The sequence below is a fragment of the Eurytemora carolleeae genome, unplaced genomic scaffold (assembly GCF_000591075.1).
Source record: "Eurytemora carolleeae unplaced genomic scaffold, Eaff_2.0 scaffold69, whole genome shotgun sequence".
Taxonomy (NCBI): domain Eukaryota; kingdom Metazoa; phylum Arthropoda; class Copepoda; order Calanoida; family Temoridae; genus Eurytemora; species Eurytemora carolleeae.
Genome location: NW_019396021.1, coordinates 98,985 through 115,118, shown reverse-complemented (window position 1 = coordinate 115,118; position 16,134 = coordinate 98,985). Strand labels below are relative to the sequence as shown.

The 16,134-nt window shown below is 32.1% G+C and overlaps 1 protein-coding gene across 6 annotated transcripts in view; it reads right to left on the bottom strand.

The window, feature by feature from the left end:
- LOC111695276 (PDZ and LIM domain protein Zasp) overlaps positions 1-13,933 on the bottom strand; it is a 43,066-nt gene extending 29,133 nt beyond the window's left edge. For 4 of the 6 annotated variants that reach the window (XM_023464878.1, XM_023464573.1, XM_023464728.1 and 1 more), the window contains exons 1-4: positions 13,840-13,929; positions 13,268-13,340; positions 582-641; positions 105-196 (exon numbers count right to left, since the gene is read on the bottom strand). In XM_023464878.1, coding sequence (XP_023320646.1) covers positions 105-196; positions 582-641; positions 13,268-13,340; positions 13,840-13,871 — 257 coding nt within the window. In that variant the 5' untranslated portion in view covers positions 13,872-13,929. Of the gene's footprint in view, positions 1-104; positions 197-581; positions 642-13,267; positions 13,341-13,839 lie in introns of all 6 variants that reach the window. The other 2 variants (XM_023464948.1, XM_023464652.1) reach the window with 2 other exon arrangements.
- Positions 13,934-16,134: the final 2,201 nt, after the last annotated feature.

The window sequence follows — 16,134 nt, the reverse complement described above, 5'->3', positions numbered from 1 at the left end:
TAGAAAAACCACAATTTAAAATATATAGTTTTTAGCTGAACAAATACGGTTATCACATTCATCATTGCTCAGACTCTAAAATCTTATTAAGTACGACACTATACCTGTTAACCGTAAGATTAAAGTTATTTCCAGCTCTAACTATTTTCTCTTGAACCTCCTTGTGTCTTAGATTTTCAACATTCTCTCCGTTCACCTTAACAATATTTTGGTTACTTTCTATACAATTATTATTCCAGGAGGTCATGTCAGGTCCCATCAATTCATTTGACGTTTATTAGACTCGAACAAAAATCAAAATATCAGGCAAATATGTAAAAATAAAGAAACTGATTATTCGGCTTAAATTGCAACTAATTTCAGCCGATGAAAAACAGAATAAATTCAAAATATTTTTCCCACGATATTTCTGGTTGCCTAGTTTTTAATTTTGTATTAAATAACAACAAAATAATCAAGTAAATTTGTAATTGTAAAATTATTTTTATATAAATCTAATTGATTTGACAAATATTTTCATATAACATTCAAAAAGGTAGAATAATTTTAATAATTAAAAAAATTATATTGAAGAAAAGAACCTTGACAACGATATCTCCAGGTTGTAGGCCGGCAGATTCAGATAATGAACTGATATTAACCTGAAATATAAAAAGATTGTATAAAAAATATTCTCATCAGCAAAACAGTTCTGGTTCTGCATTTTTAATAAAAAAGTTTAAATTACTGTGCTCTGCATGTTTCATTATGAAACAATTATAATGATGTTTCTGTCAAAAAGAGTACCAGTAGATATAAACGATGCTATAGCACAATGCAAATTATCAGAAAGTGTAAAATTCAAATTTTCAAAAAATCCAGCCAAGTCATGCAAAAGATATATATATATATATATATATATATATATATATATACAAAGATCTTTATATTTAAGTTATGAATTGAAATAATGAGGATTCCTTTTGATTTAAACTATAAACTTATGTTTCCCAAAAAATAAATTCAATCTTTCCTCTGAAATGGCTTATCTTTTAAACATTTTTTTAAACAATAAAAATGATGCATCATAACATACTCTTAAAGTTCAAAGGGCGCCATGACTGAAAATTTGCACTATTTAACGAGAAACTTACAAAAAAATGTTGTAACGATCAGGTAATGACAGTTAATATTGCTAAGCTAATATGTGCCATGGAAGGGGAAAATGTTGTGGCTTAAAGCCGCCTGCCTTCCCCCACTCGTGTTGCAGAATATAACTTGCCGAGTGAAGAGTGATGAGCGCAGAAGTGTAAAGGGATAAAGTAAAGAGTGTAAAATAAAGAGTGAAAACTTTGCATTGTTGAATGCACATATGGTTTCGAGTGACAAGTGCTGAGTGTAAAGTGTCGAGGGAAAACTGAGGAGTTTGAGTGTAGAGGGAAGATCGAGTGTGGACTGTAAGGGTAGAGTGTAGAGTGTAGAGTGTAGAGTGATGAGTGTAGAGTGTAGAGTGTACAGTGTAGAGTGTAGAGTGTAGAGTGTAGAGTGTAGAGTGTAGTACAATAATAATAATAATTATAATAATAATAATAATAATTTCTAGGGAATGAACTTATTTTGTGGTATTTTGGAAATACTGTTGGGTTTGCGGTTTATTAAAATCGTAATTTATTCTCGTAAAAATCGAAAGACTTAAGAAACAGAAAGAAGAAAAGACAATAAAATAGAAATAAAACGACAAGAGTCTAAAATGAAATTGAGATATAAAAGATTTAAAAACTTGCGGATAATAAAAGTGGTTAAATGCAATAAACCCCTGAATTAGGAAGGAAGAGGAATGATATTGAAACCGAAAAAGTGACAAACAAACGAACATTAGTATAAGTATATCAAAGATTGAAGAAGGATATGAAGATTTTGTGTTAATTTCCGTTTAGACAGATAGATCGATAGAAAGAACATTATATCATTTGATTAATCCTTCATGCATGGCGTAAAGATACAATATGTGCAGTGTACGCATTTTGACATTGACAAAATACTCGTAATCTACCCAAATCTGCGTAAAATATAGATAAAACATTGCGACACAGTGTGTTCCGGAAAATATATAGTAACTTCGTGAGGAAGTGTGTCCAAAAATAAGTATATTATATTTTGTCAAAATGTGGTCCTAAAACATGAATAAAACATTGTACCGATGTGTTTCATTGCAAAGTGAATAAACAATTAATATTTGATCACTTTGGTGTCATTGAGCCTTGTATAAAAAATTCTAACGAAGTGTGTCCCAACACAATGGTAAAACATTGAAACGAAGTTTTTCCCTAAACAAGGATAAAACATTCTGCCGAAGTGTGTCCCAAAACAAGAATAAAACATTGTAACGATGTGTGTCCGTAAACAAGGATAAACATTGTAACAAAGTGTGTCCCCACTCCCTAAACAAGAATAAGACAATGTAACGAAGTGTGTCCCTAACTAAGGATAAAACATTGAAAAGAAGTGTGTCCCTAAACAAGGATAAAACATTGAAAAGAAGTGTGTCCCTGAACAAGGATAAAACATTGAAAAGAAGTGTGTCCCAAACCAAGGATAAAACATTGAAACGAAGTGTGTCCCTAACTAAGGATAAAACATTGAAACAAAGTGTGTCCCAAACCAAGGATAAAACATTGAAACGAAGTGTGTCCCTAACTAAGGATAAAACATTGAAACAAAGTGTGTCCCTAAACAAGGATAAAACATTGAAACGAAGTGTGTCCCTAACTAAGGATAAAACATTGAAACAAAGTGTGTCCCTAAACAAGGATAAAACATTGAAACGAAGTGTGTCCCTAAACAAGGATAAAACATTGTAACGAAGTGTGTCCCAAACCAAGGATAAAATATTGTAACGAAGTGTGTCCCTAACCAAGGATAAAACATTGTAACAAAATGTGTTCCAAAACAAGGATACAAAATTGTAACGAAGTGTGTCCCTAAACAAGGATAAAACATTGTAACGAAGTGTGTCCCTAACAAGGATAAAACATTGTAACGAAGTGTGTCCCTAAACAAGGAAAAAGCATTGAAGCGAAGTGTGTCCCCAACCAAGGATAAAACATTGTAACAAAATGTGTTCCAAAACAAGGATAAAACATTGTAACAAAATGTGTTCCAAAACAAGGATACAAAATTGTAACGAAGTGTGTCCCTAACCAAGGATAAAACATTGTAACAAAATGTGTTCCCAAACAAGGATACAAAATTGTAACGAAGTGTGTCCCTAAACAAGGATAAAACATTGTAACGAAGTGTGTCCGTAAACAAGGATAAAACATTGTAACGAAGTGTGTCCGTAAACAAGAATAAACATTGTAAAGAAGTGTGTCCGTAAACAAGAATAAACATTGTAACGAAGTGTGTCCCTAAGTAATGATACAACATTTTAACGAAGTGTGTCCCTCAACAAGGAAAACATTTTGATAAATTGTGTCTCAAAACCAGGACAAAACATTTTTGCTAAGTGTGTCCCAAAACAAGGATAAACATTTTGACAAATTGTGTCTCAAAACCAGGATAAAATATTTTAACGAAATGTGTCCCAAACCATGGATAAAATATCGTAACGAAATGTGTCCCAAAACAAGGATAAAACATCTTAACGAAGTGTGTCCCTCAACAAGGATAAACATTCTGACAAATTGTGTCTCAAAACATGGATAAAACATTGTAACGAAGTGTGTCCCAAACCAAGGATAAAACATTGTAACGAAGTGTGTCCCTAAACAAGGATAAAACATTNAGAATGAATTGTATCTAGATGAAGGGTGTATCCTGGATGAATTGAATGAATTGTATCTAGAACGAAGTGTGTCCCAAACCAAGGATAAAACATTGTAACGAAGTGTGTCACTAAACAAGGATAAAACATTGTAACGAAGTGTGTCCCTAAACAAGGATAAAACGTTTTAACGAAGTGTGTCCCTAAACAAGGATAAAACGTTTTAACGAAGTGTGTCCCTCGACAAGGATAATCATTTTGACAAATTGTGTCTCAAAACAATATTAAAATAACCTACGGCTATTTAAATTAATGAATTTAACTCAACCATTTTCATCTCAATTATTTTATATTTTAGATCAATGTTTTCGCAAAAACAAATGCTACGTAAATGTTTAAATAAGGTCGGGTAAAAATAATCCATCCACTATAATTAACATGGAGACACAAGGATCTAGGACAAACTTTTTATCAACTTTTTATTTCAGGAATTCCAGGAAAGGAAACAAGACTTTTTATATTCCAAGAAACTTATAAAGCAAAAGTTCAGTTCCCTACACGATGTTTTCTATGTTATCTAAATATAATGTTCGAATCTAATCTATATTTATGTATAAAGTTGTGTGACGTAATAATAAGAACTGACGGCTGGTTGTAACGTAGTTCACTCTGATTTAAAGGCATAGAGAATAGAATATATATTAGAGGGGAATTTAATGAATCTCTCGATATGAGTTTTTTCAGTCCCTTTCAGTCTGAAAGGGAGTTCAAAGTGTACAAATCATGTAAATGTTCACAAATTATATGCAGTAGAGTACATTAATACGTATGTTCCCTAGACTATTCATTTCAATTTCGAATTTTTTAAAGCTGTTAAATAAACTTTATAATGAATTAGGTGAATAAAAAACATCATTTAATTTATAGTTATAACGGAAAATCATCGTTTGTAAAGTGAAAGGCATAGAGTCTATGTGAAATGATCATTGGTCAATTATGAAACCAGCCTATTTCATAATTTGGTTTTCTTTTAACATTAATTTTAGATTTTCTATAAAATAATATTCCAGGGCCCAACAGGTTATATAGCATAAATATGCGAAGTACACCTGCAGTATGGAAACAGTACAACAAAATGGCCGTTTTGCACTTTTTTCTAGTAAATTCCACTCTAATATATATTCTATTCTCTTTGTTTAAAGGTCTCAAGCTCTCAATTGTCAATTACTTCTTAAAAACCAAAAGCTAACAACAAGTGCTTTATAGTGCCAAAATGTACATGTAAAGTGCTACAGAAATACATGAGTGCCTTATAGCTGTAAAATCAAAGCCCAAGGCGTTGCGACACTTTAAACTCGACTCTGGCTTAAAAATCTATGAGCCTTTTTATAAGCAGGTTGAATCTATGTGGGTTGTAAATTTAAAATATAAGTACGATGTACAATGTACATATATTAACATTTAAAACTTTATTTCCTGAATACTAAAATTAAATAAATGTTCACAGATGTTTTTAACTGCTTCATTTGGCTTTAAAATTATGCAAATACGGGGTTAGAGAGTGGAAAATTTTAATTTTTTTGATTAAAATGGATGAAGATACAGGATATATTTAGAATGAATGTAGGATACAGGATTTATCTAGATTGGCCTAGGATACAGGATCTATGTAGAATGGATGAGGATACAGGATTTATGGATGTTAAATGAGCATACAGGATTTTAATGGCATGAATAAGGATACAAAACTTATGTAGAATGGATGAGGATACAGGATATTTGTAACATGAATAAGGATACTTAAAAGCTATGTAGAATGGATGAGGATACAGAATCTACTTAGAATGGAGGAATATAATGAATTGTATCCAGATGAAGGGTGCATCCATGGGATGAAAAGAATGAATTGTATCAAGATGAAGGGTGAATCCCGGATTTAAAGAATGAATTGTATCCAGTTGAAGGGTGCATCAATGGGATGAAAAGAATGAATTGTATCAAGATGAAGGGTGAATCCTGGATTTAAAGAATGAATTGTATCCAGATGAAGGGTGCATCCATGGGATGAAAAGAATGAATTGTATCAAGATAAAGGGTGTATCCTGGATTTAAAGAATGAATTGTATCCAGATGAAGGGTGTATCCTGGATGAATAGATTTAATTGTATCCTGGTGAAAGATGTATTCTGGATGTGTAGAATGAAATGTATCCTGGATAAATAGAACATGGATTGTATTCAGATGAAGGGTGTATCCTGGATGTGTAAAATGAATTGTATCTAGGTGAAGGGTGTATGCTGGAAGAATAGAATGGATTGTATCCAGATGAAGGGTGTATCCTGGATGTGTAGAATGAATTGTGTCTAGGTGAAGGGTGTATCCTGGAAGAATAGAATGGATTGTATCCAGATGAAGGGTGTATCCTGGATGTGTAGAATGAATTGTATCTAGGTGAAGGGTGTATCCTGGAAGAATAGAATGGATTGTATCCAGATGAAGGGTGTATCCTGGATTTGAAGAATGGGGTGTATCAAGTTGAAGGGTGTATGCTGGAAGAATAGAATGGATTGTATCCAGATGAAGGGTGTATCCTGGATGTGAAGAATGGGGTGTATCAAGGTAAAGGGTATATGCTGGAAGAATATAATGGATTGTATCCAGATGAAGGGTGTATCCTGGATGTGAAGAATGGGGTGTATCAAGGTGAAGGGTGTATCCTAGATGTGTAGAATGAATTGTATCCAGATGAAGGGTGTATCCTGGATGTGTAGAATGAATTGTATCCAGATGAAGGGTGTATCCTGGATGTGTAGAATGAATTGTATCCAGATGAACGGTGTATCCTGGATGTGTAGAATGAATTGTATCTAGATGAAGGGTGTATCCTGGATGAATTGAATGAATTGTATCTAGATGAAGGGTGTATCCTGGATGAAGAATGACTGAGTTGAAATATGACTCTTCTTGAACTAGAAAGAATCAGATTTTGAATTTTACATTAAACGGGTCGGAATGCACAGATATGAAAGAGGGGGGGGGGGTCAAACTTTAAAATATTTTCTGATAAAAAAGATACGATTCAGTCAATGCCATTTCACCAAAAAATCAAACCAGACTTTGAATCATAACGAAACCGTGAGAAAATAGAAGATTAATTATACATTTTACTTCACCGAACATTTCAAGTTTAGATGAAAACATCCCCCAGATAAGGATGTAAACAAAATTTACATATGCGCAAATCTTAACATTCACACACTACATTTAAACAGAGTAACTTAATAGTAAAAATCAAGGAAGCCTTCAGAACTGGTAATTTCAGACGTAAACTATGCAGATTATAAGTACGAAACAGATTAAAGGACAGTAGTCACCAAAATTTAAATTTTTAAATTTAAACCTGATACTTTTAAAATGTTCAATGTTCGTAAATTTATGATAACAAATATCAAAATTCTTTTTTTTTTGTTATTATTAAAAAGAATGAAGAAACCAATTATTCTACAGATTTCTGGTTAATGATTATTAATAAAAATACAAAAATAGGAAGAAGGTAAACAGGGAAAAATAAATTGAAATTAAACATGACGAATGCAAGCAAGAATTGCTGTGTATGACGCAATACTTATTTTTGTCCTAAAATCTATTTATCCCAGTATCAGTCCCCAGCCCCCAGGAATCAGAAGACAAAATAGAAAATGGATAAACATTTATAATTCGCGCGCTAACTTTCTTAACTTGCGTGTGTGTTTTAATTAGAAAGACAGCTTGGTGGTTTTCATTATCATAACCTGATGCCATAAACCTTTGATATTTCAAACTATGAGTCATGTTAGCTCTGTAGGCTCAAATATTAAATATCAATTAGAAACTCGTCTATCTTTACATTATAAAAAAGTTTAAAATCTGTATTCGAGTGGGTTCGATCAAACTAAGTTTAATTACGAAGTGTAATTTTACCAATTTAATTTAGTTTTAAATAATAAATATATATGGAATTGTTTTTTTACTTCTTTGATTTTATCTTTGCTCTCGTCTAGACAGGTAAATAGGTGTCTAGCAAAACATGGAGGTGTTGATTTAACTCAAATAAATCAAGGTAAAATGCAGTTTTGCTGAAAAGTTGAAATTGATTTAAATATAATTGACATGATAAAATGCTTACTTGTTCCGGAGAAAAATTTATGACAAATTTTTCTGCATTTCGAAAAAGAGGAACATTTTGTAAAAATAAAATTGTTAAAACATCAAAAATCATTTAAATAACTCTTTAATCAAAATTGTTTCGCATAATTTAAACTTTAAAATCTAATTTTGAAGTTGAGTTGGAGCTTATAGAGCAAGGTATTGAAATCTGGGCCAGTTGCCAGCATCACTTTTCTTCCCCTGGAACACATATAATCCCCGTACAACCCCTATCCTACTTGTTTTTAACATATAATATCCTTCCTTTCTTACCTTTTTAGAGAAACACTCTCGATCCTCTTTTATTAGCAAGCAAAAACTAATTTTAGCAAGGAAAACCTAATTGTTAGCAATCAAAACCTAAGGTTTATAACAAGGAAAACCTAATTTTAGCAAGCAAAACCTAATTTGTTCTAACCTTCCTAAAGAGCCATGTCAAGTAAAAGACCAAACCGGATTTTGAGTTTCATGTAGGAATATTACTGTGAAACCCACCTAATTTGTAGGTCTCTAACAAAAAGACTCAGCTCAATAGAAAGTAGAACGAAAAAAATCTGTATTTACACACCGCTTTACCTTCTCACAATGGGTGTAATTTGTAATTGATCGATATCACGATAAAATACCCCAACTTTTCAACGTTACTCGGTTTTCAAATTGTATTTCCTAATATCCATGTACTATATGTACTATGTACAATTTATGTAAAATATATTTTTAACATCTTAAAAATAAACACGAGTGAATAACTCTATAGAGTTATTCTTTTCAATTTAAAAATAGAATTCTTATGTTCCAAAGTTTTAAATCACATCTCTGAAATGTTCCTATATAGCTGTATTTTCTAAATTGAATTAAAATTATTTTTTCTAAAAACCAATCCGCAAACATGTAACACCGTAACATATGTAAAAACAATCCGCAAACATATAACGCCGTAACATATGTAAAAACAATCCGCAAACATATAACGCCGTAACATATGTAAAAACAATCCGCAAACATGTAACGCCGTAACATATGTAAAAACAATCCGCAAACATGTAACACCGTAACATATGCAAAAACAATCCGCAAACATGTAACACCGTAACATATGCAAAAACAATCCGCAAACATGTAACGCCTTAACATATGCAAAAACAATCCGCAAACATGTAACGCCGTAACATATGTAAAAAATTGTAATATCTTAATTCACATGTAATTTCGCATAAAATGTATGTTAACATTAAACTATCAGATTTTAAATAAATATCTAGATTTCAAAAAAAAATTCTCTTTTAATCCTTTAAATTCAAGGATTAAAGCAAACCAAACATGAATCCTTACAGTATTCACCCTCCTCGCTTTTTCCTCCCCCTTCCCCCCTAATTCCCCCCCTTCTCCCCCTAATTCTCCCTCTCCTTTCAAATTCCTGAAAGCAGGGAAATATCCCTAACTTCATCACGTGACACCTGAATCTAATATCACCTAAATGCCCCCCCCATTCTTCACCTTTGTATCCCCAAATACATTTCCCCACTTTCACTTCGCTCCTTTTTCTAAAAATTCCCCAGTAAAGATCTCTGTTTCCTCATCTCCTTAAAGCATATGAGGTTTACAAGATTTACTACTTAAATTGTAACAAACCGATTATTTAAATGAAATGCGGATGAAAATTTTAAAATAAAGATTTAACCCATTGACATTTCTGACTTTCCGAGTTTTTATTTTCGGAATTCGTTCATTTTTTACTTTTCCAGAATTGTCTGGTTTAGGTTTTCAGGTACTAATATTCGTCTCAGACTTCGATTTTCTAATTCCTTTATCTTTGCAACCGGGATGGTGAAGTTGTTTCACGCTTAAAACTTTGACGATTTGATCAAAGCATAATTCAAAGTTGAAAATATCAAAGGTTTACGACTTCAGGTTCCAAAGGATACGGATTAGAAAATTTAAGGATCCGTTTCTAGCTTAGGATAGTTATCTTTAGAATCAGTTTCTTTTTCATTCTGACTTAATAATATGACCTACTGGATTGTTTTTAAGTTGTAAATCCTCGAAATTTTTAGGGTTTTTACCTCGCTGATTATTCCAAGATGTGATCTTGAATTAATTACAGGATTGTGTCATGCATTTTTAGGATTTAAACTGAAGGACGAACTTAGAGGGCAACATTTTCAAGAATACATGAAATGTAAAGGTATTGATATAAAATTGTTATTAAGGATTTTTGTACTTCTCTTTTCAAATATAAAGGCTCGACGTATGTAAAAGTACAACTAGACGTATTAAGAGGAGGCTCATCAGTGAAATCTATGATTTCCAGGAGGTTTTGGGCCCCAACGGGTGCTGACAGAAAATAAATGTTATGCCCCCCCTGGACAATTTCCTAAATACGCCCTTGTAAGCAGTAAGAATTTACTTATATATATATATATATATAAAGGGGGGAGGGTAGAAATTCAGGATAGCATTAGTGCGTAAGGTCAGGTATATGCATATATTAGGTCAAGTACATTACCTGGAATATCTGGAATATTCCAGAAGTATAATCACAAATATTCTAATAACGAAACAATTTGTTCAATTTCAAATATTTCTCTCAGAAAACATTTATTACATTAAATTGAAGTTTCTTTAATAAGTGCCTCGTACAAATATAACAGTCAACAATATTTAGAGTTGCATGTACATGTAGTTTTACACAATCATGCTAAAAGCAGTGCTTAGGACCCATTTAATTTGGTCACACCATTTCTTCATAATTTAGAGTTGCAGTACATGCAGGTTTAAACAATCATGCTAAAAAGCAGTGCTTAGGACCTATTTAATTTGGTCACACCATTTCTTCATAATTTACTGATTTTTTAAACAAAAGAAAAATTGGCCAGCTAAAATTTTTAGAACGATTCTAATCATTTCTCTTTAGTCAGAGTAATCCTAAACTAATGTAACATCTTAAAGAGAAAAGTTGCGATAATTTAAAAGGGGGATATTTAAAGGACGAATCATTAAATAGTTTTGAATCATTAATCATGTTTGATGATCATTAAATTCCAGCAGATATTTCAGAAGAAAACCCAAACGGATTTTTAAGGATAACTTAAATTGGCGAATTTTTCCAATTTCACCGAAGATAAACCCTTTAATTTTCAGCTTTGGAATCTTATCAAAGACTACAAAGAATAATGATTTCAATTTTTCAAAACCTTTCCCTTTAAACTATAATTTTGTAAATGATTGGATTCAGCGCCTAATATGAGATAAGTTTACAAAAAGAATATTAGGTTACATTCCGTAGTTTTAAAATCAGTTTCCGTCACAAATAAACGTCAGCATACTAACAGATATATTATACAACACGAATAGAATAAAGTAAAAAATAAAAAATAAATCGTACCGCTCAAAGTATGCAATATTTGTATGTGAAAAATTCTATTATAATTGTATCTTTTTCCATTTTATTACTTCTTTGCACGACCTATATGATAGAAAATATAAGATCTTTCAGAAACTTCTTTATTCTTTCAATTTATTTTTCATCAGACAGTTTTTGATTTAAAAACCAAAGCATTCAATTTGATCGCAAAAATCATTTCAAATATTTTTTTACAACCAAAAAGATTAATTCTAAAAAATATCGAATTTTTGTTTTTGGCTCGAAACCTTTTTAAATATACATAATTCAAATGCAAATATGAATAAAGTATAAATACATGTATTAATTATACACTCCGGATATAAAAATACTAAATATAAAGGAAAACTCGCATTACTTTCTGATACCTATAATTCTAACTGTTTAACTAGTATCCTGTATCAGGCAGTAAGGACGGATTTAAACTGGAATAAAACAATACATAGGACAAGGTATCCAAAAAATATTTGAAAAAATGCAAATGTAGAGCAATACATGACAAATTTTTATCAATTATATGAATCATTAACATTTATAAACGGTAATTTCTATTATATTCAATCTATGGCTATCATTTTGTGAGTTAAATGTATATAAGGATGTATTCACAATTTTTTTAGACACCCGGTTTCAATGATGTAGTTTGCGCAGAATAATTTGACTAAATGTATAAAAGGATGTATTCACAATGTTTTTTGACACCCGGTTTCAATGCTGTAGTCTGCGCAGAATAATTAGACTAAATGTATAAAAGGATGTATTCACAATATTTATAGACACCCGGTTTTAATGCAGTAGTCTGCGCAGAATAATTAGACTAAATGTATAAAAGGATGTATTCACAATATTTATAGACACCCGGTTTTAATGCAGTAGTCTGCGCAGAATAATTAGACTAAATGTATAAAAGGATGTATTCACAATGTTTTAGACACCCGGTTTCAATGCTGTAGTCTGCGCAGAATAATTAGACTAAATGAATGGATGAAATGTTTTCAGGTAGAAACGGATCATTTAAAATAAAAAATAAAAAAATTTTGTAAGATATTTTTTTACTAAAAAAGATTTACAGATTGGGCAATTGGTATTGTAATGCAACCCTCTAACCCTTCACCCACTACTGGTGCACCTCTTCCTCCACCATTCCTTCACCAACTATCTGGTGCACCTCCCCCTCCACCATCCCTTCACCCACTCCTGGTGCACCTCCCCCTCCACCATCCCTTCACCCACTACTGGTGCACCTCCCCCTCCACCATCCCTTCACCCACTACTGGTGCACCTCCCCCTCCACCATCCCTTCACCAACTACTGGTGCACCTCCCCCTCCACCATCCCTTCACCCACTACTGGTGCACCTGTAATTTATATAAAACATATTTCCTTTCATACCTGGACTCTATATTTTTTACTGAAAACACTTGATATTGATTTATAGTTTGAGATTGGAAGAGCACTACAATTATCCCTTTTATCGCAAAAATATTAATAAATCTATTTAAAAGTTAGTTTAAGGGACGTTTTTGGGACATAGTCAATGTAGAGATTTTGAGAACTTTAATTGATTTAGGGAACGTTTGGGACACCTAAAGTTCTGCACTGAGTTCCTGATCCTACATTCTCACTGAGAAGAGCACCAATATCCTTTACATACACTCAGTTCCTGATTCTTGCTTTTGAGTATATACTCCATTTATAGATTCAGTTCCTGGTCCTACCTTCTGACTGAAGGAGTTCCAAAATTTTATATATAAAATATACTCAGTAGCTGATCCAATTTTCTGAATGAGAGAAGTTCCTAAATACATTTCAAATAATTCCTGGTCCCACATCCTGGATGAGGGGAGTTCCAAAACATTTTTTTACACTAATTGTTCCTAATCCTATACCTTCTGACTGAGAAGAGTTTCAAAATCATCGGTTCCTGATCCTACCTTCTGAATGAGAAGAGGAGTTCCAAAATCAGTTCCTCCATGAAGTCTGAATCCCCAGGGAGAGTTCTCAAACCTTTCGGTACAACTTTTCAAAAAAAATCGTGCACAGCGTTCAGCGTACAGCGTACAAAATACTTTTGAGATCATTAATCTTGATCCCAATTAATTGATAATTATTAATTTGAAGGAAAACATCATCATCCCAGGACAACTGTTCTGGGTTTAAGCAGTAATAAAATAACCAAACAAACTGTGGGAAAAAATTAAATCACATCATTTATGTTGTTTCCTGATTTTAATTTTGTACGTATTTTTTATGTTAAGATTTTTATTTTCGTCACATTGATGGGAACTTTGAGAAGAGATTTCTGAAAAAATGAATAAAGTGCAATGTGATGTGCGCCACTTTACACTTGAGATTCGATCATTAAAGACAAGTTTTAAATGAAAGGCCAAAAACAATGTTTCTTTATTTTTTAAGATCTTTCTACACATTCTTTTTTTTAAATTATATTTTCGACAGAATTTTCTAACAATATTAATTTTTAGAGTTCGCAATTTTGAATGTTTTCCTGGAAAGTTTGATGTCCACAATTTGGCTCATTCTATCTGAAAATACTTTGCTCTCTGTTACCACATTAACCTTTTCCAGCAATCCTTGCAATGTCCTTTTCTGATCACCAAGCCTTACATAATATCATAAATTATATTAAATAAATAAATTAAATTCAACAGTGAACTGAACCTTGCAATGTCCGTTTCACAACGGTACCCTTTGAACCTTTGACTGGACGGCGACGAGGACAGCTGGGAAATCTTATAAGAATCTTAAATGAATGTTTCACATCGAAAAAGAGTATTATTATTATTTTCAAAAACAATATGTTTGTTTAGAATATTCAGGATTATCGAGAAAAAAGAATTTAATTGCGTGAAGTTCACGTTTAGTTTCACAATGTCTATAGTCAGAAAACCACAAAATATTCCGCTGTCGAGAGTAACTACAGGGTGTCCCAAAAAACATAGAATTCAGTGACGAATTCGATATCGTCTTTTCAAATAATTCTTCGATTTTGTATAGTGATACCTACTGAGAAAGCTGTAATCTGTAAGAGTTTCGTCTGCTATGTTTACATTTTGTTTGTTTATGTTTTGACTGCATACGGTTGTACTTAGTAAAACAAGAAAATTGCAGTATACAAACAGAGTAAACTTGTCCGTCTTCACTGTTCATCTTGCGGAGACATTATAGACACATCTTTACAGTCTTTTACCCTTTTCATAAAATAAACTCTAGCAGACATAATAATATTATGGCTTTTGAAATTAGGTATTACAATGCTAATTCATAACAAAGACGATATCGAATTCGTCACTGAATTCCCATGTTTTTTGGGACACCCTGTATAATATTAAGGACATTAAATGGTTTGCAGAAACTGAAAAAAAATTCCCCTAAACCCTCAAGGTCCTCATGCTGATAAAGCATGGAATACTAAATATTTTAAAATTCCGTTATTTTGGAAGAAATCCTTATCTTTATAAAGATTAATAATAATAAATTTTCTTATCAAAATTCTAGTTTGTGTTAGAGACAGGCACCTGTACAGTTTAATGCGTTTTTTTCAGTTAAAGGAATGTAAAAATGTAATTTAAAATTCGAAAACTTAAGATACTTGTTCAAGCATTCTTAACTGAAGCTTCTGCATTTATAAAGCCTTTTTTGTGAATGCAAAACAGAAGATTTCAAATAGTTTATATAAATGTAAATTTTATATTTCTTAGTCTACAAAATATGACCGAACGACAAACTCGTTCACGAAACTTTTTATAATTTAGTTTTAGTCATTAAATGTTTAAAAGCTGTGTTAATTCTGACATTTTTCAAGTTTTTTGTTGTTTTAATTATAAATACATCATAGATTAAAGGACAAAGAACTTAGAAGTATCGTGATCAACTCAAATTTAAATTGTCCAATGTTCACATCATTTTTTTAGTTCTACGAAAAGCCCGTGAAATGAAAAAGATGCTATGTCCAACCTATAAGCTTCGATTCAATAAAATGTGTGAAATCATGTCTGTGCTATAATATGTGTATAACAAATTCAAGATTAAATTAAACTTTTAAAGATGTAAAAGTAATGTAGGATAGAAGGAAAGTAATGTAGAATATGGGAAATTTAATGTACAATATAAGGAAAGTATAATGTAAGAATATGGGAAAAGTAATGTAGGATAGAAGGAAAGTAATGTTAGAATATGGGAAATTTAATGTACAATATAAGGAAAGTATAATGTCAGAATATGGGAAATGTAATGTAGGATAGAAGAAGAGTAAAGCAAGAATATTGGAAATTTAATGGAAAGGAATTAATCTTTGCCACAAACTCATTAGTCTTATCTTTATATCTTTGCAACCTGATGGTGCAAACATTTGATATTCCAAAACTTAGATTATTTGATCTAACAGAAATATATAGATCTACGACTTTGCACAGATGTAGGGCTTAGAAAATCAGAGTTTGTAGCAAACACTCAATTCCTATAAGGGATGGGTATTGGGAACATAAAAAAGTTGGTGAGAACGGGGTGGGGGGATCCCCAGTATGTGATTAGGATAGGTACACCTGTGATATAGGTGGGGATTTGACCAGTATATTAAAGGTTCTGGAAGGTGGGGGGGCTAACAGGGATATATAAATATATGGAGAGGGGACTTCCATTCCCCAGTTAATATCTCAAAAGAAAACAGAAGGGGGCAATTTTCCCAATATCCCTCCCCCTCCTCACAGGTAAGGATGATGTCATGAAGCTTGTATCTGATGTTTATCCTATGAGGGAATATAACGTACTAGGCTTTAGTAGT